Consider the following 24,650-nt stretch of genomic DNA (forward strand, 5'->3'; position numbering starts at 1 on the left):
TTGTGGTAAAGATGCATGTTTATATAATCTAACATTGAATTTGATTAATCTATCCAGCAGATAAGAGTAAAAACCAATACAATGTAACTGTACACTAAATTCATCTTTCTTGTATGGAGTGACATTACATTGAATGGCTCTACTGCTACTGCTAGGCTTCTGTTTATCAACCAATGAAATACTTATATTCATGCCTGTATAACGCTCAGCCAATAGCACTACCTGCTTTTCATGATGTCAATACAAATAATGAAGAATGTCTCAAGAACAGGAGAAGAAGATGGCCTCAAGTTCAGCAAACAACTTTTCTGTTGCAAACTTCATTTGAATTTTTTCCTGCTCTGTTTAGAACCATTACTTGATTTGCAATGCATGGACCTTTTGCATACCTCACTGTCATTGCTGTCCTTGAAGGTTTTCCAAAGTTTGGACCACATCTTTCATGTTTGGCCGATACTTTGGCTCCATTGATATACATTTGTATGCGAGTTGTGCTACTTTTAATGCACTGTTTCCCGAATGCTCACCTAAAAAGGCAGGATTCAAAACTTGGGAAGTTCTGCGTATGCTGATAATGCATCTTGCCCACTTAGCCAAATTTTGTTCTTCAGATGGCTTGCTTCTATCCATTGCTCGCCTTCCAGATAACATTTCAAGGAGTACAACCCCGAAACTGTATACATCGTTTTTTGCAGTAAGGTGACCTTCATATGAAGTAACAAAGTGAGAATTTTTTTTTTTTTTTTTTTTTTTTTTTTTTGTATTTTTTTTTTTTTGGGTGGGGTGGGGGGAAGGTGTGGTGGTGTTACAAGACATTGAAAAAATGCCAAACATGAACTAGAGTGAAATAGAAACCAAGTGATACCTGTCCGGATGTATTCAGGTGCTGCATACCCTTCACTCCCCAAGACCCTTGTAGAGATATGGCTCTTACAACCTACTGGCCCATCCTTAGCCAATCCTAAATCATAGAGTTTGGCATTATAGTTCTGTCATTTTTACAATGAAAAAAGAACGTGTCAGATAGTTATTAACATTGCAATTCTACAACTCCCTCAGAAACCAAATTCAGTAATAGAGCATTTTCACATACCAAATCAAGCAGGATATTAGAAGTTTTAAAATCTCGATATATTACATCAGCCTTATGATGAAGAAATGCCAGACACTTGGCAGCATCAAGAGCAACTTTCATACGGAGATTCCAAGAGAGTGGTTGAAAGTGAGAATTTCCTGCTCCCACAAATACATATTTGAGGTCAGGATAAAACTTGCATTTTAAATTGGAAGATTGAACAGCCAATCAATGACTCACTTCCAAATAGATGATTCTCCAAGCTGCCATTGGGCACAAACTCGTAGACCAGAAGCCGTCGGTCATCCTCCAAGCAGTAACCAATCAATTTCACAAGATTCGGATGGCATAGCAACCCCATGTATTTGATTTCTGCCTATCATTCAAGAAACATTACAAAAATTTACTGATCATGCTATTTTCAAATGTTGACGTCTATGCACTAAAAGTAAAACTTCAACCAAAAGGACATATAAAGATATGTAGCCAAATAAGATGATTTAGTAAGCCATTCAAAGGCATTCTGAAGCATTACATATCAAAGCACTGTACATTATGGCATGTGTCTGGTTAATCTTAACTCTCATATGATGAAATTTAAGGCTTCTATAGAAAGTCCAATAAAAGAAACAGAAATGGGCTGATAAGCTCAAGGATAGAGAAACGATACTCACCAACAATTCTTCTCGACCTTGGCAGCCATTTTGGTTAAGCATCTTTACAGAAATAGCCATGCCTGTATCAGGCCTAGAAGGCTTTAATGAATGCTCATCAATCCACCCTTTGAAGACAGAACCAAAATTACCTTCTTCTAACACAGAACCCGGTCTGAAGTTACTTGTTGCTTCTTTTAGTTCACTAAAGCCAAAGCTCTTCAAATTGGGTGACTCTAGGATCTGACCATTTGTTTGCGTAGTTGAAGGCACTGTGTCAGATGAGACCTTGCTGCTTGACTTACTCATATCATTCCCACCTTTGCCAAGACATTTAAGGTTCATCTCAATAGACATTAATGAGTGGTGCACAGACACACACATGCATATATGATTACATGATTGAGGAGTAATAGTTATGATAGGACCAGTATATACTAAATTTATGCTAAGAGATTAAAGCTGGAAAAGATTATTGGTGCTTGATGATATAATTTGAAATGCTGTTAACCATCCGTCATACAGTATATCCAAAAAGAGTACTTATACCCTAATAATATGCTATACATTGTTTGTTCTTAATATTTTTATGAAAATAACTTAGAGATCATTTTAAAAGATATTAACCCATACTTTTGGGGATGATTTATCTGCACTTGGACCGTATTCTGAACAAAGACCTGCACATCTGATAGGTGCATGGGGTTTTGTCCATTTTAATAAAGAGGGAGCTGGATTAGAATTATTTGAATTCATTGAGAAGTGCAGATTGATCCTCAGATGGTATTTGGTAATTAAGAAATCTAGAATTTCTGCTAAACCAGTACTAATGCCATTTTTGAGTGGATATTATCATGAGAATGAGTGAAATTTCAGTCTTCACATGCCCCTGAACTAGAGTTTAATATCAGCTTTAATGGTCTGAGGTCAATGGTAACTTATGTCCATCATTCTCTTAATTAAGACAACATCAGCTAACTTTTATTCCAGTTTTTCTATTTACTTTCTATGTATTTACTCATCTGACAATATTCCTGAAAAATTAATTATGTTTGTGTCAGAGAGAGAATTTTCCTAAAGCATTGCCAAATTTGTCAACTTATTTGGTGAAAGCCAAGTAGAATTTAGAATGGCTATAAGTTATCTTGATAGCTTCTTAAATCAAAAGCCACATGCCAACTCAAATCAACAATGTCTTAATGACAAAGACTCAAACTAACTGGAACCAACATTATTTCTATATTTCATCTCATCCACCAATTTCAGGTATTCACGTTGCCAAATTTGATTAGACACTGATATTAACCCAAAAGGGCACAAGTAGACAGCAAAATTCTCTGATGGTGAATAGTGAACCAAAGTTTTTCATTTTTAGCAAGAAAGTAATCAACCAATCGCATAACTATCAGCCAGAGCATAATTTGATATCAAAACAACCTAAATTTCAGGTCCTAAAAATTGAAAAAGAAAATCACTTATGTTTTTATACCCTAGCTTTTCTCAGCAACCAAACAGAGCATTAGTTGTCTAATACCAAGAAAGAAATAAATCACAAAGAATTGATTGTGTCTGGCAGTCTAAAAGGCAGGAAGTTTGATAAGAAAAGAGCAATTGAAAACTTACCATGGTGAGAATCACCCTCTGCAGTGTTTGCTGCACTAAAACACAACCCCATGAAGATTGAGGACAAAGATCGAATCTTTACTCTTCTGGAGCACAAGGCTCAGCAACTAAAGGATGGCCCTTTAGACAAAAAGTGCCAATCACTTCATGTTGTAAGAGAAGAAAAGCTAATTTCGTGAATCCCAATCGGCAATAATCGTCGATTGCATTTGCAAAGTTTTGACTCAGAAAAGTCAAGCAAGTCAACCACCAGAGGAGGAGGAGGCGAGGAGCGAAGTAGAATTCTGAATTGAATTTTTCAAAAGTTTAAATGATCTAAGTTTTTTTAAAGGACAAATACCCCTATTTATTTTTTTCTCCATTTTTCTTTTATAAACACGTTGACTTTTTATTAGGCTTTAATAAATTATTTAGATCATGTTGGTCAATAATTTTTTAAAATAGCTTTTTAGAATGTTAAAAAAAAATTTTTTTATTGTTCGGTATTATATTATTTAGGCTAACTTAGATATTAAAGTAATATTTTATAAAAGATTAACGTCTATAATATTTAACTTTTAGCGTCTTATAAAAAAATTGAATTACTAAAATGGCTAATACCATTGGATAGACCTTTAATCATTCGGTTTAAAAATATCATTTTTGCCATTAAATACTACTAAATTAGTAAATGTAAGAAATGAAAAATCAAAACTACGATAAGGTGAATAACAAAATAATTAAATATTATGAAACACCCTTAAATGACACATTTTAAACACAATAATTAAATAATTTAATTGTAGATTAAAAAGTAGGGATGAAATAATAATTTTGGTCAAATCTTAAGTGATTTTGTAGTATTTATCTTTTGTATTAACTATGACTTCAAATTGAATAATGCTGAATTGCCTCCCTCGAAGACAATATATAACTAGTCAAGTATGTAGGCGATGCGGACTATATAATTTATGTTTTTTTAAATTAAATTGAGTATAATTTTTAAGAAAATTATTGTTATTTATAATTATATTGCTTTAATTTAAATAATTTACTTAGTTATTTTTAATTAAAAAAAATAAAGGAAACTTATAAGCTTTTATATAAAATTCTCAAGTAATAGACTGAAATATTAATTAGCACAATTAATTATTATAAGTAAATTATTGTAATTCAAGTGATATAGTTAATTAATTATTTTTTTCACTTTAAAATTCTCATATATTCAAATAAACTAGATGAGGTATAAGAATATTTAATTTTAATGAAATAAAATTTTAGCAAATTGAAATTAATTTTAATTCTATTTGTCAATGTAACTTTATTATTTAATTCATTTTTAGTAATTATGACTCTATTATAACTCCATTATGTTTTTTTTATAGATAAAAACTATTTAATAAAAAAACTCAATATTTATTAGTATTTATTATTAGTTTGTAACTCCATTATTTTATTAAATACAAAAAATATTAGTTATAATGAAAAAATAAAATGTCACGTCATCAGTTTCATATTTTAATATGTTGCCATAAAAATATATAAGCCTTAGAACTTATATATATATATATATATATTATCAAAGAAGTTTATCTTAATGATAGCCAAGCCTCAGTCTCTTAAATTGACAAATGTAAAGAGAGTAGTTATTTAGCTCATGTTTTATATTTTCAATAACGTATTTATTAAGATAATATCTATTATTTACATTTCGATCAAGATAATGTCATTAAATTAATTTAAAAATATATTAAAATACTGTTGGTTCATTTTTTGAGAAAAGAGCAACGAATCCGTTGGTTGACAGCTTGGGTTGGAGAATTGCGGGCGTGTCAAGTGTGTGAAGTATATCAACTGAGAAATTAATATCACGCTTGATCTGACTTCTAGGTTGTTGGTTTGGATCCACGGCAAACACTTCACTGGTTGTGCAATTTAAAATAAATTTGACTAGAGGAAATTGTAAAGAGAGTTTGATTGCTTGAAAAGTAAATTTTGATTGCTTGTATTGAAATGAAAGTTGTAATTACAGGAAATGTAATTAAACTATGCTTAGGAAAAATAAAGACAATGTTTTGAACATTAAATTGCTTGACTCATTGGAGAATTTGATTTAATTTGTTGAATTCGTTGGAAAATTTGGTTAAGCTTCTCTTGCTGGTTTTATAGGTTCCACAGACAGTTATCAAAAGGAGCCACTGACACACATTCTCATTAGTTACTTTGATCTCCCACCTTCCTGTAGAGCAATTGCTAGAGGAGTGCTTTTTTTGTTCAACTGTAGCCCACGTTTCTATTGTCTCTTTCTTTTAATTAATTAATTAATAAAAATTAATTACCCAAAATAATATTAATTGAGCCCTAATTAAATAAAATTCAATCCCAATCCAAAATACTAAGCCTAATTCTAAAAAAATCACAAAATAGATTCAACAATTGCCTCCATATTAAGTTGGCTTGATAAATCATGCTTAATATGCTAATCCATTTTGAAAATCCAAACTCATTTATGATTTAAAATTTTCAAAATTAAAATAAAATCTCACAATCACACTCTCTTTGCAGACTCCCAAAATTTAACACTACCCAACAAACAAACAAAAAACCTAACACTTCATTCTCCTTCTCTTTCATATCTTTAGGTGCCGCTGTTCACCAAGGTAAGTGCTTCATAGACAAATCATAATCCACCATTATCAAGCACAAAAAAAAAAAAAAAAAATATCACTGTTAGCTTCGTTTGATCCCCAAAGAAATTCACAGATGGCCAATTGCGTTATTTTTTAAAATTCTTTTCTCTTCTTTCTTTTCTTGGCTCTGCTTTAGCCTAGCAATCATTCATTTTTTTCAAAATTTTGGCTTTTGGCTTCATTTTTAAACCCTTTTTTTTTCTTTTTTTAATAATATATTTATATAATAGTTAATATATATATATATTTAATAGATGGATAATTGTATCTTGTCTTAGGTGAATTTTTTAAAAATCATAGCTATGGAACAAATAAAAAACTATTCCAGAGGCACCAAATTTTTTATACCAATTTCACTGGCAACCATTTTTCCAGGTTATGGCACCAATGAAAATATATTTATACTCTAACCAAGGGAAAAACTAGTTCCTCTAATATGAATATAAATTGTGTTGTGAATTATGTACCTTTAATTTTCTGCTAATAGGTTCCACTTCATTTGCTAACTCCTTGGGCGGTGCCCTTACTAATGCACCAGCTCCTCAAGTAAGTTCCTCTACTAAACTTTGTATCATTTCTTTCTATCAGTTTCTCTCCATGGACATTTGCGACTGGTTCATCATCCTCTCTATTAGTTGTTTCTAGATATATTTTCCGAATTGAGACGACTCCCCTAGCTCATATGTCTTCTGCTCGACAGTCTCCTCTTCTCACTGTTTAAGATTCAGATGTTCCAGTTATCTCTTCTCCACAGGTATGCTCTCTATCGCACTGTCCTGTGTCGCACCTGCAGATGGCTCCTCTTCTAATTTTATTTGTTTTTTATTACTACAATTGAGGATCCATTACTTGAGATTTACTCCCCTTTTTTTTGAGTGATTTACTCCACAGGTATGCTCTCTAGCACTAGTTTCAAGATATGAACCTCGACTGACCCCTTTACACGTTTATGAAAGAAATGGCCAGTAGGCCCTTACTTTATTCGTCATTGTCGTTGGATAAGCTATGTCACCTGCCTATACTCGTTGCATTGCTTGCTATAGTTGACCTTTCTTAATGGGGTCGTGGGATCAACCCCACTGTCATCGCTGATGATCCTTTATTTTCCACCCGGTGGGATAGTACTCCTTAAGGTAACGGCTTCTGGCATTTGTCTCGTGAGGCTCTCCTGTACTATTTGATAACCAATAAGTGTTTCTTCTAAGCCCTTATGACCATAAAAATGTATGATCTTCTGTTTCAGCTCAGGTTTCAACAGGTTGCTAATATATGATATTTTTGAATTCCCAGGGGGTACTGAGGTTGACTTCCTCCAAAAGATCTTGGACTTCAATAAAATCATTGTCCAACTTAAGAAATGTTAATTCTTCTCCGAAAATCACTTTAGCGCCATCAACCTCTAGGTACTGCTTTGTAGCTAACCTATCAAATAGTTATTGTAAATAAATTAAGTAGTTGTAGCTGCTGCTATTTCCTTATTAGTTAGTATATGACTTAATAGTCATGGAGCTCTGAGATATTAGTCTCCCGCTTTCAGCCTTTTATAAAGCACGATGGCTAATGATGGCTTTGAACCAATTCTAAATTACAGCTGATGAGCTATCATAAGATATGCTAGGATCCTCTGAGTCTTCACTAATTACACACCTTAGTTGTTTTATGGGCTCAGCTCCCTCTGAAAATTTTTGCTACCATTACTGTTGTGACTCTTTAAGTGTCTTCAAGGACTTTGAATGAACTGCGGCTTCTTCAATTGATCAATGATACTCCTTAGATCTACTTCAACAGCATTGATAGATGCTGGGAAAGGATCCTCATTAATTAACATCTTTTCTTTGTCAGGGAACCTCAATACTCCTCTGTTAATACGATCCGATAGAGCATTCTTGAAACTCAAACAATTATTAGTATTATAGTTCCAAAAATCATGGTACATACAGTATTGCTTGCCCTTCATCTCTTCTTTTGTTGATAGCTTATGACCAGATGGAAGAGATATAAACTTTTCTTTCATTAAGAAATCAAATATCTCCTCTATCTTAGAAACATCAAATGTGAATTGAGTCTCTAAACTGAATTTCTTCTTTTGAGGACCTGTCTTTATTGGAGCTCCAAGGTTTGGATACATAAAGGAACATGAATTCACCAAGTCAGCCACAATTATTTCCTAATGAAGCTCATGATAGTAAGTTCCTGGTGACCTTCTTTTCGTCTGTGATTCTTTTTTCAGGAGCTCTTCATATTCTCTTACCTTAGCTACCAACTTATAGAAATCTCTAAACTCCATCCCTTAGAATTTCTTTCTCAGCTTGAAGTCCAAGCCTCTCTGAGCCATCTTGACAAACTTGTGTTCAGGTAAGAACGCCTTACACATGTCCCTCAGCTTCTTAAACCTTACAATAAATAAGTCAGCTGTATCTCCACTTCTCTGTGTCAGCTTTGATAACTCAACCACACAAACCTCTAGCTTAGCCCTAAAGAACTGGGAATGGAAGAGGTGCTTCATCTCATACCATGAATTGACTGAGTTCCTCGGAAGTGTCGAATACAGGTGAAAGTTGTACCTGTCAAAGATTTAGGAAACAATCACAACTTATATTTAGCAAAATTCTCCAAATTGGCGAGTTCACCACATTGGGTTGTGAAAACTAGCTATATGATCCACGGCTAATTGTCCATCTTCTCAAGAGAATAATATGAAGTCTGGAATTCTGTACGCCCTGGGGCAAGGGTCCTCTCTGTCGATTATTTTTGAATAAGGCTTCATAAACTCTTAGTGGCCAACCTGCCTAAGGCCAAGCCCATACAGCTCTTGCACAGCATCCCTCAGAACATCCATGGTGACTTGGGGAATTTGAGGAATAGGATTAGTTGTCGCTTGAGGAACCATAGTGATACTAGTGTATGTATTATGGGGAGCTACATTAAAGGCAAACCTTCTAGTTCCTTGGATTCCTTCCATGCCTGTCAACGACTGAGGAGTATGAGAAGCCTCAGCCTCATAGACAATTGGGTTAGTCATAGTACTAGTGGTCCCAAAAATAATGATAGGAGTCAATGTAGGCCTGTTAGTGGGGCAACCTGTCTGGAGTGGTGCCTTTGATGGATGGTGCACTAGCTCCTCTCTCCGATGTGGTGGTTGATACCTCTCTTCAGTAAGAGCACGACCACTGTCAGTGCCCCTTAAGGGACTTTGAGGTAGTTACCCCCCCAGTTTTTTGGCACACTTGAATGAAGATTCATTCTCCTCCTTAGCAAAAGACTTGCTAGTAGGAGATCGATTGACAAGTGAGTCCACAACATCAATCTTCCTTCCAGTGACCTTCTCCATGAAGATATTCATGGTTTGCAACAATTTAGCTATCATCTGACTATTATTCCTTTGTGCTTCCAGCATCGCATTCACATTAGAAGAACTAAAGTTAATGACAACATCATTAGAAGCAGAAGGTATTTTACCTTAGCGTTTATTGAGATCATTAGAGGTAAGTGCAACTTCTGGGGGATTTTGAGTAGGAGAGTTGATTTCTCCTTCCTCATGAGGAGATGCTCCTCTTTCAGGGCTTCCTAGGCCTACTCTCGTAGGTCCTCCATCGAATCCAGAGAGCTAGTAGCAATTTCTTTTTCAACAACAGAACAAGTTTTTCGAGTCATGATGTTCTCTCAAAACTCAGGTGAAAGATAGAATGTACAAAAGTGGTCCCAGCAAGCGTGCCACTAAAGATTGTTGGTTCTTTTTTGAGAAAAGAGCAACGAATCCACTGGCTGACGGCTTGAGTTGGAGAATTGCGAGTGTGCTAGTGTGTGAAGCACACCAACTGAAGAATTAATATCGTGCTTGATCTAAATTCTAGGCTGTGGGTTTGGATCCACAGTAAATGCTTCACCGGTTGTGCAGTTTAAAATAAATTTGAACAAAGAAAATTGTAAAGAGAGTTTGATTGCTTGAAAAGTAAATTTTGATTGCTTGTATTGAAATGAAAGCTTGTAATTATAGGACTCATAAATAAAGTGTGCTTAGAAAAAATAAAAGACAATACTTTGAAAATTAAATTGCTTGACTCATTGGAGAGTTTGATTTGGTTTGTTGAATTTGTTGGAGAATTTGGTTGGGCTTCTCTTGGTGCTTTTATAGTTTCCACAAACAGTTATCAAAAGGAGCCACTGACACACATTCCCATTAACTCCTTTGATCTCTCACCTTCTTGGATGTGGGCAACTGCTTGAGGAGTGTGCTTGACGAGTGCTCTTTTTGTTCAACTACAACCCACTTTTCTATTCTCTCTTTCTTTATTTAATTAATTAACTAATTATTAAAAACTAATCGCCCAAAACAATATTAATTGGATCCTAATTAAATAAAATCCAAGCCCAATCCAAAATATTAAGCCCAATTCTAAAAAATCACAAAATGGATTCAACAAATACATATAACCCAAGTCGTACAAATTGAATAAATAGTAATTCAAACTTTGGTCAACTTGACTTGAATCCATTATATGTCTTCCATTATGTATTTAATCTTAACGCAATTATTTAAACATCAAGATAATGTCATTAACTTAAATCAAAATCCATGTAATATATAAAAGGAGAGTGAGATATATATTAATTATATAGCAATGCATCCTTTCATTCCTTAACATGATATTAAAAAATACATATTAAAAATAAAAAATACACACACATATATGTATAATTAAAAATAAAACTTTTCTTTTTATACAAGTATAATCTCAATTTTTTACGAAAATTTATCTATTAAGATGAGATAAAAATGAGAATGAGAAATGACACCGTTATAAATCTTATTATCATTTTTAGGAATAGTGTGTGTATTTTTTTGATACAAGTCATACCATGCATGATTTTTGTTATACCTTGGTGAAACACTTTTGCAAATTACTTAAAAAGACACATTTTAATATTACAACTTTTTTATCATATCTTAATGAGATATAATTTTCTTATTTTTTGAATGCTGTAATAAAAGATATTTTCATTTAGGGATAGAAGTGAGACGAGTATTTTCGAGTATGCACCCGCTTCAATCTATTTAATGAAGGTATAGATAGTTATAAATGTGTTTTAGGTAGATATGAGTGGTGGAATTACTAACCATAATAGATACGGTAGCGTACGAATATTAGATTCTGTGTGTCTGCTATGCATTATCTGCTATAATAAATAGTTTTGGCTGTGGGTACCCGTGGGCACTCTACCCATTTATTAGTGAAAAATGCATTTTAAATAAATTCATGTTTGGATAGTTTAAAATGTGCGGATACCCTATCCATTTAAGGGGTACTTTAAACGGGTTTGTGATGAATTTGAGTAGTAAAATTTTAAATGGGTTTAGATATGGATAATTAAATGGATATTTAAATGTTGAGATGGATACAATAGTAAAATTTTAAACGAATATGGACAGTTCAAAATTCATTAATATATGCCCAGCTTCCCTCCCTAATTTCATTTTGTTCCAACACTAATTTGTTTAAAAATCAAATTTTTATACAAGTACCATCCTAAATTTACACCAAATAATTAAAAAGCCCTGATTAATGAAATAATATAATATTTTTAATTAACAAAAATTATTTAATTTAAAAACAAAACATCTAAAGAAAACCTGAAAAATATTTGGTACTTTTAACTAATACAATGTATTAGTTAAAATATTAAAAATTATTGTTTTAATTTTATTTTTAGTAAAAATTTTGTATTTTCGATCATTGACCGCAAAGGTGAGAGGTAGTTATACAAAAAAAATTGATTTTTGTAAAAATTGTATATTACCCTAAGTTCAGAGGGTAATTTAAGCGTTATTTTAATTCAAAACAATAATAAACAATTATTTAATTAATACTTTTATATACAACAGTTGAATTATTTTATAATACAATGATTCAGAAAATAAATGTATAAGTTCTTAACAATTCAAGATTATAAATTTTTTTATGAAGAATTAGGTTCTTTAATAAAAAAAGATTTAAAATGTATAATCTTAGGATATAAATTATAGTAAATTTCAAAACATTTTGACACGAAAATTTATTGAAAAATTTTATAACTTAAACTGTTGGGTCATTAATAAATCAGAGACTATAGAAATACTTAAGAATTATCCCAAAAAAAAGCGTCAAAACCCAAATATATTTAAAGGTATGAATTTCAATAATTTTTTTTTTAAGAACGAAAGTTAACAATAAAAGTTTTCCAGACATCATTACTACGTATCACATACATATACACACGTGCACACAGAACAGGAGAAAAAGTTGGTCTTAAGACAGAAAACAACGTTTTCATTGTTTAGAACCGTTGCTTGATTTGCATACCGTATTGTCCTGAAGGTTTTCCAGAATTTTAACCACATCTTTTATGTCTGGCCGAAATTTTGGCTCCCCTGATACGCATTCGTATGCAAGTTGAGCTACTTTTAATGCACTGCTTCCCGAATGCTCACCTAAAATGGCAGGATTCAAAATTTGGGAAATTTTGCGTCTGTCAGTAATGCTTCTTGCCCACGTACCTAGATGTCTTTGTCCAGATTGCCTGTTCCATTCTATTGCTCGTCTTCCAGATAACATTTCAAGAAGAACAACCCCGAAACTGTATATATCACTTTTTTTGCTAATATGACCTTCATAAGAAACAACAAAGTGACAAAAAAACAAGATAAGAGTTCCATTTTTTTTTCTTATATAGTACTAGAGTGAAATAGAAACCAAATGATACCTGCCCGGATGTATTCAGGTGCTGCATACCCTTGGCCATAACCCCCCATGACCCGTGTAGTGACATGGCTTTTACCTATTGGCCCATCCTTAGCCAATCCTAAATCACATAGTTTGGCATTATAGTCCTGTCATTTTTACAATATGAGTAAAGAAAATGTGTTAGTTATAATATTTCAATTCCATAACTCCCTCATAAACCAAATTCAGTAATAGAGCATTTTCACATACTGAATCAAGCAGGATATTCGAAGATCTAAAATCTCGATGTATTACATCTGCCTTATCATGAAGAAATGCCAGACACTTGGCAGCACCAAGGGCGATTTTCATACGGAGATTCCAAGAGAGTGGTTGAATGTGAGAATCCCCTGCTCCCACAAAACATATTTGAGGTCGGGAGAAAACTTGCATGTTCAGTTAGAAGATTGAACAACCAATCAGTTACTCACTTCCTAATAGACGATTCTCCAAGCTGCCATTGGGCACAAACTCATAGACCAGAAGTCGATGGTCATCCTCCAAGCAGTAACCAATCAGTTTCACTAGATTCGGATGCAATAGCTGCCCCATGTATATGATTTCTGACTATTGTTCATGAACCGTAACAAAAGTCAACAGAAATAGGCAGATAAGCTCAAATGATGGAGAAAGAATACTTACCAACCATTCTTGTTGACCTCGGTTGTCACGTAGCCTCTTTACAGCAACAGGCATTCCAGTGTCAGGCCCTGGTGGCTTTACAGAAATAGCCATGCCTGTATCAGGCCTAGAAGGCTTTAATGAATGCTCATCAATCCACCCTTTGAAGACAGAACCAAAATTACCTAACATAGAACCCGGTCTGAAGTTACTTGTTGCTTCTTTTAGTTCACTAAAGCCAAAGCTCTTCCAATTGGGTGACTCTAGGATCTGACCATTTGTTTGCGTAGTTGAAGGCACTGTGTCAGAAGAGACCTTGCTGCTTGACTTACTCATATCATTCCCACCTTTGCAAAGACATTTAAGGTTCATGTCAATAGACATTAACGAGTGGTGCACAAACACACACATGCTTATATGATTACATGATTGAGGAGTAATAGTTATGATAGGACCAGTATATACTAAATTTATGCTAAGAGATTAAAGCTGGAAAAGATTAGTGGTGCTTGATGATCTAATTTGAAATGCTGTTAACCATCCGTCATACTTTATATCCAAAAAGAATACTTATACCCTAATAATATGCTATACATTGTTTGTTCTTAATATTTTTATGAAAATAACTTAGGGATCATTTTGAAAGATATTAACCCATACTTTTGGGGATGATTTATCTGCACTTGGACCGTATTCTTAACAAAGACCTGCAAATCTGATAGGTGCATGGGGTTTTGTCCATTTTACTAAAGAGGGAGCTGGATTAGAATTATTTGAATTCATTGAGAAGTGCAGATTGATCCTCAGATGGTATTTGGTAATTAAGAAATCTAGAATTTCTGCTAAACCAGTACTAATGCCATTTTTGAGTGGATATTATCGTGAGAACAAGTGAAATTTCAGTCTTCACATGCCCCTGAACTAGAGTTTAATATCGGCTTTAACGGTCTGAGGTCAATGGTAACTTATGTCCATCATTCTCTTAACTAAGACAACATCAGCTAACTTTTATTCCAGTTTTTCTATTTACTTTCTATGTATTTACTCATCTGACAATATTCCTGAAAAATTAATTATGTTTGTGTCAGAGAGAGAATTTTCCTAAAGCATAGCCAAATTTGTCAACTTATTTGGTGAAAGCCAAGTAGAATTTAGAATGGCTATAAGTTATCTTGAAAACTTCTTAAATCAAAAGCCACATGCCAACTCAAATCTATTGGAGATAAGAGTTAACAGATATTGATAAAGTTTGTTTAGGTTGTTATGGATAGATAATTTCTGTTGTAATTTATTTTGTAACCATATACTATTCAGTATAGGACTCTTCTTGTATTTAAACAGCATACTAATGACAATACGATTATCTCTTCTTTTCTATAGCCTTATGTATATGGTATCAGAGCACAAAGCTTAAAAGGCTTTTTCCGATCCAATCTCTGATTTTCTTTCAATCTCTTTCCTCTTTACTTTGATATGGCTTCAGGTAGCGGCACTGTTTTTCATTCTTCTGGGCGTTCTCTTGTAACAATTAATGGTGCACAGCTGCCTCTAAAACTCACTGCTACGAATTATCCAACTTGGAGGGCTCAAATTGTACCACTGTTGAAAGGACATAGCTTGATGAAATATGTCCTAGGTACGGTACCTGTACCTTCTGCTACTATTGCTGATAAGGGAGGTCTACAGATTTCAAATCCAGATTATGAATTTTGGGAGTGTCAAGATCAATTGATTCTTGCTACTATTCGAGCCTCCCTTTCTTTTTCGATCATGAATGATATTGCAGATGCTGATACGTCCGCGGATGCATGGAGAAAGCTACAAATGTCCTATGCCAATAAGTCTGCCACCAGAGTTTTATCTCTGCGAGAGAAACTTGCTAGAACGAAGAGAGAATCTCGTTCTATTTCTGAATATTTAACAACGATTAAGAGTATTGCAGAAGAGCTGTCGTTGTGCGGGAGTCCAATGAATGATGTAGATCTTGTTGTTCAGGTTCTTGGTGGTGTCGGATCTGAATTCGGTGCAATCGCAGCGGCAATCCATGCCAGAGAGACAATCGTTAGTTTTGAAGAACTACAAGATAAGTTATTAGCTTATGAGATGTATTTGAAGCAGGTTAATTCAAATTATGATGTTCTTCCTGTTACTGCTAATAATATTCGCAAGACTGCTGCTGGAAGGGGATCTAATTCACAGGGCAATTTTTATCGTCAGTCTGGTGGAAATTCCTCTGGTGAACGTGTTTTAGATGTTAAGACGCAGTCTCAGTTCTCTGGATCCCGTTCTACTGTTCAATGTCAGTTTTGCGATTGGTTTGGGCATATTGTTAAAGACTGTTTTAAAGCCAAACGATACTTTGCAAATATTGCTAGAAAAGCTCAAGCTAATGCTACAAGTGTGCAGTCCCAGAATTCCCAGCCATGGTTGCTTGATTCTGCAGCATCGCATCATGTCACTAATGACTTGAATAACTTATCTCTTCATTCGGCATATGATGGACCAGATGAACTACAGTTAACTGATGGGTCAAGTTTGTCCATTACTCGAACTGGTTCTGGTATTGTGTCCTTACCATCGAAAAAGTGTCTTCTTCAAAATGTCTTATATGTGCCTAAAGCAAAATCTAATCTTATTTCTGTTCCTCAGTTCTATGAATCTAACCAAGTTTCCATTGAATTTTTCTCTCATTTTTATTTTATTAAGGATCAGTTCACGGGGGAGATTCTGTACAAAGGCAAACTTGATCAGTCTTTTTATAAGCTTCGTAGTATGGGCTCTTTTGAAAGTCATCATGTTCGGTTATCTTCTGTGTCATGGCATCAACGGCTTGGACATCCAAGTTCGAAAATTCTTCATTCTGTTTTGTCTAAACTTAATATTCCTGTGACTATTATTAAGGATAGTGTCTGTGATCCTTGTCGTTGTAATAAAAGTCATAGGTTACCTTTTGGAGTATCTTCTTTGGTTAGTAGCAAACCATTAGAACTTGTTTATACTGATTTATGGGGACCTGCACCAGAAATTTCTTTGGATGAATTTCGATATTATATTATTTTTGTTGATCACTTCACAAAATATATCTGGCTGTATCCATTAAAAATAAAATCTCAGGTTATCGAAATTTTTCCAATCTTTCAAAAGCTTGTAGAAAACACCTTTAACTCCAAAATTCAAACTATATATTCTGATGGTGGGGGAGAGTATGTTGCTCTTAAAAAATATTTTCAACAACAGGGAATCAATCACTTGCAATCTCCTCCTCACACACCTCAACATAATGGTGCGGCTGAACGTCGTCATCGCCATTTAGTTGAAACAGGGCTTACTTTGTTACAAACAGCCTCTTTACCCATGAGTTTTTGGAGTTTTGCTTTTCGTACTGCAGCTTACTTAATAAATCGGTTACCTACATATCTTCTTAAACTAGTCTCTCCCTATGAAAAATTGGTTGGTCAAAATCCTAATTATACCTCTTTACGAGTATTTGAATGTCTTTGTTATCCATGTCTTAGACCATACATGAAAAATAAGTTTGATAATCGATCACTTCCTTGTGTATTTTTAGGATATTCACCAAACAAAAGTGCTTATCTTTGTTATCATATTGAATCTGGGAAAATTTTTGAGTCTCACCATGTTGAGTTTGTTGAAAATAAGTTTCCCTTTTCTGACAAAAATTCGGCTACAGATTTGTCTGAGACTAGTTGGTATGATTTTGCTACTGAACCAGTTACTTCTATTGTTCCTTTTCTTTCGTCGAATATGTCTGTGGATGAGTCTATTTCAAGTTCTACTGCTCCTGTGTCTTTAAGTCCCACACCGATTGAGTCTATGCCTCCTAGTGTCGACATACAGTCATTTCCAACACCTGTTAATCTTCATCGTATGGTCACACGTTCCAAAAATAATATTTTCAAGCCGAAAGTTTAAAATTCAGTTACCAAGCATCCTTTACCTTCATTACCAAAACCTAGTTCAGTTAAACAAGCCTTGGCTATTCCTGATTGGCGACAGGCAATGACATCAGAGTTTAATGCATTACTTGATAATAATACTTGGGTGCTTGTTCCATATGATTCTGCTTATAATCTGGTCAGTTGTAAATGGATTTTTAGGGTGAAGAAAAATGCCGATGGATCTTTGCAGAGATACAAAGCAAGACTAGTTGCTCGGGGTTATAGTCAGGGACCTGGTGTTGATTACAGTGATACATTTAGTCCAGTTGTCAAACCAATGACAATTCGGTTGGTGGTTACTCTAGCAATTACTAAAGCTTGGCCAATTGTTCAACTGGACGTGAATAATGCATTTTTACATGGTCCTTTGACAGAAGATGTTTATATGCAGCAGCCACCAGGTTTTAAAGATCCAACAAAACCCACACATGTTTGTAAGTTGATTAAAGCACTTTATGGGTTAAAGCAAGCACCACGTGCTTAGTATCAAGCTTTAAGAGCTTTTACTGTTGCCTATGGTTTTCGGTTATCGGCATGTGATCATTCCCTCTTTTATTATATTAAAGATGGTGTATATTGTTATTTTCTTATCTATGTAGATGACATAGTAATTACTGGAAATAACAATGGGTTTGTTCAGAGTTTTGTGCAAGCACTTGGGAAGCGTTTTTCTCTGAAAGATCCGCAACCACTGTCATTATTTCTTGGTATGGATGTGCGACAAATAAATGGAGGGATTTTCTCAACTCAACATCACTATATTCAGAAATTGCTTGAGCACGCAAAGATGGATGGCGCGAAGGAGATTTCTACTCCAATGGCTTCGGATATACAGCTCCAAAAATAAAAAAATGAGACTTTACCTGTTGATGCTACTGCCTATCGAAAATTAATTGGAGGATTGCAATATTTAAATCTCACTCGGCCGGACATCGCTTTCACTGTGAACAAATTATCACAGTATATGCAACATCCGAATGCCGACCATTGGCTGGCGTTAAAGAGACTACTACGGTATCTGAAATCCACAATTTATTATGGAATTTCAATCATAAAGCAAGCTGATTTTGGGTTTCATGCATACTCGGATGCTGATTGGGCAAGCGATCCTTCGGATCGAACATCAACAACCGGATTTATCTTATATCTTGGTAAGGTTCCAATTAGTTGGAGCTCTAAAAAGCAAAGGACAGTTGCTCGGTCCAGCACAGAAGCTGAATATCGCGCTGTTGCAAGTACAGCATCTGAGGTAAAATGGGTTACATCCTTGCTAAGAGAACTCGGACAAGAAGTAGACACCCCTGTTATTTACTGTGATAATATCTCTACTATGTATACATGTCAGAATCTAGTGTTTCATACCAGAATGAAACATTTGGAGATTGATATTCATTTTGTCCGAGAAATGGTCCAAAGAGGTGAGATTAGGGTCACGCACATTTCTTCCAAAGATCAGTTGGCTGATATAACTAAATCTCTGTCTAAGGTAAAGTTTCAACAAAATCGGGCCAAGATAGGAATCCACAATGGATTCTTTATCTTGCGGGGAGTATTGGAGATAAGAGTTAATATTGATAAAGTTTGTTTAGGTTGTTATGGATAGATAATTTCTGTTGTAATTTATTTTGTAACCATATACTATTCAGTATAGGACTCTTCTTGTATTTAAACAGCATACTAATGACAATACGATTATCTCTTCTTTTCTATAGCCTTCTGTATAAAATCAACAATGTCTTAATGACAAAGACTCAAACTAACTGGAACCAACATTATTTCTATATTTCATCTCATCCACCAATTTCAGGTATTCACGTTGCCAAATTTGATTAGACACTCATATTAACCCAAAAGAGCACAAGTAAACAGCAAAATTCTCTGATGGTGAATAGTGAACCAAAGTTTTTCATTTTTAGCAAGAAAGTAATCAACCAATGGCATAACTATCAGCCAGTGCATAATTTGATATCAAAACAACCATTCAGGTCCTAAAAATTGAAAAAGAAAATCACTTATGTTTTTATACCCTAGCTTTTCTCAGCAACCAAACAGAGCATTAGTTGTCTAATACCAAGAAAGAAATAAATCACAGAGAATTGATTGTGTCTGGCAGTCTAAAAGGCAGGAAGTTTGATAAGAAAAGTGCAATTGAAAACTTACCATGGTGAGAATCACCCTCTGCAGTGTTTGCTGCACTAAAACACAACCCCATGAAGATTGAGGACAAAGATCGAATCTTTACTCTTCTGGATCACAAGGCTCAGCAACTAAAGGATGGCCCTTTAGACAAAAAGTGCCAATCACTTCATGTTGTAAGAGAAGAAAAGCTAATTTCGTGAATCCCAATCGGCAATAATCGTCGATTGCATTTGCAAAGTTTTGACTCAGAAAAGTCAAGCAAGTCAACCACCAGAGGAGGAGGAGGCGAGGAGCGAAGTAGAATTCTGAATTGAATTTTTCAAAAGTTCAAATGATCTAAGTTTTTTTAGAGGACAAATACCCCTATTTATTTTTTTTCTCCTTTTTTCTTTTATAAACACTTTGACTTTTTATCAGGCTTTAATAAATTATTTAGATCATGTTGGTCAATAATTTTTTAAAATAGCTTTGTACAATGTTAAAAAAAAAACTTTTTTAGTGTTCGGTATTATATTATTTAGGCTAACTTAGATGTTAAAGTAACGTTTTATAAAAAGTTATAGTCTATAATATTTAACTTTTAGGGTTTTATAAAAAAAATTATTCAAATAACTATTAGCTATTAAAATGGCTAATACTATTGAACAGACTTAAAAATATCATTTTTGCCAATAAATGCTACTAAATTAGTAAATATAAGAAATGAAAAATCAAAACTACAATAACGTGAATAACAAAATAATTAAATATTATGAAACACCCCTAAAATGACACATTTTAAAAACAATAATTAAATAATTTAATTGTAGATTAAAAAGTGGAGATGAAATAATAATTTTGGTCAAATCTTAAGAGATTTTGTAGTATTTATCTTTTGTATTAACTATGACTTCAAATTGAATAACACTGAATTGCCTCCCTTGAAGACAATATATAACTAGTCATGTATGCGAGCGATGCGCGGACTATATAATTTATATTTTTAAATTAAATTGAATGTAATTTTCAAGAAAATTATTGTGATTTATAATTATATTGCTTTAATTTAAATAATTTACTTAGTTATTTTTAATTAAAAAATATAAAGTAAACTTATAAGCTTTTATATAAAATTCTCAAGTAATAGACTGAAATATTAATTAGCACAATTAATTATTGTAAGTAAATTATTGTAATTCAAGTGATATAGTTAATTAATTATTTTTTCACTTTAAAATTCTCATATATTCAAATAAATTAGATGAGGTATAAGAATATTTAATTTTAATGAAATAAAATTTTAGCAAATTGAAATTAATTTTAATTCTATTTGTCAATGTAACTTTATTATTTAATTCATTTTTAGTAATTATGACTCTATTATAACTCCATTATGATTTTTTTATAGATAAAAACTATTTAATAAAAATCTCAATATTTATTAGTATTTATTATTAGTTTGTAACTCCATTATTTTATTAAATATAAAAAATATTAATTAGAATGAAAAAATAAAATGTCACGTCATCAGTTTCATATTTTAATATGTTGCCATAAAAACATATAAGCCTTAAAACTTATATATATATAATCAAAGAAGTTTATCGTAATGATAGTTAAGCCTCGATCTCTCAAATTGACAAATGTAAAGAGAGTAGTTATTTAGCTCATGTTTTATATTTTCAAGTAATGTATTTATTAAGATAATATCTATTAGTTACATTTCCATCAAAATAATGCCATTAAATTAATTTAAAAATATTAAAATACTGTTGGTTCATTTTTTAAGAAAAGAGCAACAAATCCGCTGGTTGACAGCTTCGGTTGTAGAATTGCAGGCGTGTTAGGTGTGTGAATTACACCAATTGAAAAATTAATATCACGCTTAATCTGACTTCTAGGCTGTTGGTTTGAATCTACGGTAAACACTTCATTGGTTGTGCAATTTAAAATAAATTTGAGTAAAGGAAATTGTAAAGAGAGTTTGATTGCTTGAAAAGTAAATTTTGATTGCTTGTATTGAAATGAAAGTTGTAATTACAGGAAATGTAATTAAACTATACTTAGGAAAAATAAAGACAGTGCTTTGAAAATTAAATTGCTTGACTCATTGGAAAATTTGATTTGATTTGTTGAATTCGTCGGAAAATTTGGTTAAGCTTCTCTTGCTGATTTTATAGGTTCCACAGACAGTTATCAAAAGGAACCACTGACACACGTTCCCATTAGTTACTTTGATCTCCCACCTTCCTGTAGAGCAATTGCTAGAGGAGTGCGTTTGAGGAGTGCTTTTTTTTTTTTATTCAACTATAGCCCACGTTTCTATTATCTCTTTCTTTTAATTAATTAATTAATAAAAATTAATTACCCAAAACAATATTAATTGGGCCCTAATTAAATAAAATTCAATCCTAATCCAAAATACTAAGCCTAATTCTAAAAGAATCACAAAATAAATTCAACAATTGCCCCCATATTAAGTTGGCCTGATAAATCATGTTTAATATGTTAATCCATTTTGAAAATCCAAACTCATTTATGATTTAAAATTTTCAAAATTAAAATACAATCACACTCTCTTTGCAGACTCCCAAAATTTAATACTACCCAACAAACAAACAAAAAACCTAACATTTCATTCACCTTCTCTTTCATATCTTTAGGTGCCGCTGTTCACCAAGGTAAGTGCTTCATAGACAAATCATAATCCACCATTGTCAAGCGCACAAAAAAAAAAAAAAAAAAAAAAAAAAAAAAAAAAAAAAAAAAAAAAAAAAAAAAAAAAAAAAACGCACTGTTAGCTTCGTTTGATCCCCAAAGAAATTCACAGATGGCCAATTGCGTTATTTTTTTAAATTCTTTTCTCTTCTTTCTTTTTCTTGGCTCTGCTTTAGCCTAGCAATCATTCACTTTTTTCAAAATTTTGGCTTTTGGCTTCATTTTTAAACCCTTTTTTTCTTTTTTTTTAATAATATATTTATATAATAGTTAACATATATATATATATATATATATATATATATATATATATATATATATATATATATATATTAAATAGATGGATAATTTTATCTTGTCTTTGGTGAATTTTTTAAAAATCATAGCTGTGGAACCAATAAAAACTATTCCAGAGGCACCAAATTTTTTACACCAATTCCGTTGGCAACCATTTTTCCAAATTATGGCACCAATGAAAATATATTTCTATCCTAACCAAGGGAAAAACTAGTTCCTCCAATATGAATATAAATTGTGTTGTGAATTATGTACCTTTAATTTTCTGCTAATAGGTTCCACTTCATTTGCTAACTCCTTGGGCGGTGCCCTTGTTAATGCACCAGCTCCTCAAGTAAGTTCCTCTACTAAACTTTGTATCATTTCTTTCTATCAATTTCTCTCCATGGACATTTGCAACCGGTTCATCATCCTCTCTATCAGTTGTTTCTAGATATATTTTTCGAATTGAGACGACTCCCCTAGCTCATATGTCTTCTGATCGACAGTCTCCTTTTCTCGCTGTTTAAGATTCAGATGTTCCAGTTATCTCTTCTCCACAGGTATGCTCTCTATCGCACTGTCCTGTGTGGCACCTGCAGATGGCTCCTCTTCTAATTTTATTTGTTTTTTATTACTACAATTGAGGATCCATTACTTGAGATTAACTCCCCCTTTTTTTTTGAGTGATTTACCGTCTTCTTTTCAAATGCAGGCTTGGATAGAAAGCCATGAGACACCTCCTCTGCTATTTCATAGCACCAGTGGACCTAGCACCAATTTCAAGATATGAACCTCGACTGAACCCTTTACACGTTTATGAAAGAAACGGCCAGTAGGCCCGTTTACTTTGTTCATGATTGTCGTCGGATCAGCTATATCACCTGCCTATACTCGTTGCATTGCTTGCTACAGGTGGCCTTTCTTAATGGGGTCGTGGGATCAGCCCCACTGTCATCGCTGATGATCTTTCATTTTCCACCTGGTGGGATAGTACTCCTTGAGGTGACGGGTTCTGGCATTTGTCTCGTGAGGCTCTCCTATACTATTGGATAGCCAATAAGTGTTTCCTCTAAGCCCTTATGACCATAAAAATGTATGATCTTCTGTTTCAGCTTAGGTTTCAACAAGTTGCTAATATATGATATTCTTGAATTCCCAGGGGGTACTGAGGTTGACTTCCTCCAAAAGATCTTGGACTTTAATAAAACCATTGTCCAACTTACGAAATGTTAATTCTTCCCCAAAGATCACTTTAGCACCATCAACCTCCAGGTACTCCTTTGTAGCTAACCTATTAAATAGTTGCTGTAAATAAATTAAGTAGTTGCAGCTGCTGCCATCTCCTTATTAGTATATGACTTAATAGTCATGGAGCTTTGAGATATTAGTCTACCGCTTCAACCTTTTATAAGGCACGATGGCTAATGATGGCGTTGAACCAATTCTAAAGGTCATTACAATTGATGAGATATCATAAGATATGCTAGGATCCTCTGAATCTTCACTAATTACACACCTTAGTTATTTTGTGGGCCCAGCTCCCTCTGAAAATTTTTGCTACCATTATTGTTGTGACTCTTTAGGTGTCTTCAAGGACTTCGAATGAACCTTCGGCTTCTTCAATCGATCAATGATACTCCTCAGATCTACTTCAACAGCGTTGATAGATGCTGGGAAAGGATCCTCATTAATTAACATATGCTCTTTGTCAGGGAACCTCAATACTCCTCTATTAATACGATCCGATAGAGCATTCTTGAAACTCCAACAATTATTAGTATTATAGTTCTAGAAATCATGGTACATATAGTGTTGCTTGCCCTTCATCTCTTCTTTTGTCGGTAGCTTATGACCAGATGGAAGAGATATAAACTTTTCTTTCATTAAGAAATCAAATATCTCCTCTATCTTAGAAACATCAAATGTGAATTGAGTATTTAAACTGAATTTCTTCTTCTGAGGAGCTGTCTTTATTGAAGCTCCAAGGTTTGGACTCATAAAGGAACATGAATTCTCTAAGTCAGCCACAATTATTTCCTAATGAAGCTCACTGGTGAGCTTCTTTTCGTCTGTGATTCTTCTTTCAGGAGCTCTTCATATTCTGCTACCTTAGCTACCAGCTTATAGAAATCTCTAAACTCCATCCCTTAGAATTTCTTCCTCAGCTTGAAGTC

The 24,650-nt window shown here is 33.5% G+C and overlaps 2 protein-coding genes across 5 annotated transcripts; both read right to left on the reverse strand.

Annotated features, from left to right (window-relative positions):
* Positions 1-3,636, reverse strand: LOC105634959 (receptor-like cytoplasmic kinase 176). The gene is given in 7 exon segments (XM_020679644.3): positions 1-407; positions 409-704; positions 866-989; positions 1,094-1,233; positions 1,316-1,451; positions 1,750-2,048; positions 3,352-3,636. Coding segments are annotated over 7 exon segments (1,134 nt in total). The 5' UTR covers positions 3,404-3,636; the 3' UTR covers positions 1-320.
* An 8,540-nt stretch (positions 3,637-12,176) lies between these two features.
* On the reverse strand, positions 12,177-19,847 carry LOC105634938 (receptor-like cytoplasmic kinase 176). Of its 4 annotated transcripts, none has more exons than XM_089723456.1 (7): positions 19,522-19,847; positions 13,588-13,749; positions 13,424-13,518; positions 13,213-13,324; positions 12,992-13,131; positions 12,762-12,888; positions 12,177-12,666 (listed from the first exon to the last, which is right to left on the reverse strand). In XM_089723456.1, exons 1-7 carry the CDS (start codon positions 19,571-19,573, stop codon positions 12,329-12,331), a joined length of 1,026 nt encoding a protein of 341 aa, XP_089579582.1. In that variant the 5' UTR covers positions 19,574-19,847; the 3' UTR covers positions 12,177-12,328. The 4 variants fall into 4 exon arrangements, with proteins under 4 accessions (XP_089579582.1, XP_089579581.1, XP_037494555.2 ...); XM_089723455.1 differs by having other exon boundaries at positions 13,213-13,348; positions 19,522-19,846; XM_037638627.2 differs by having other exon boundaries at positions 13,424-13,749.
* Between the last annotated feature and the right edge of the window lie 4,803 nt (positions 19,848-24,650).

This window comes from Jatropha curcas, chromosome 6 (genome assembly GCF_041381405.1).
Source record: "Jatropha curcas cultivar XTBG-Jc1 chromosome 6, XTBG_Jcur_1.0, whole genome shotgun sequence".
In the NCBI taxonomy this organism is placed as follows: Eukaryota; Viridiplantae; Streptophyta; class Magnoliopsida; order Malpighiales; family Euphorbiaceae; genus Jatropha; species Jatropha curcas.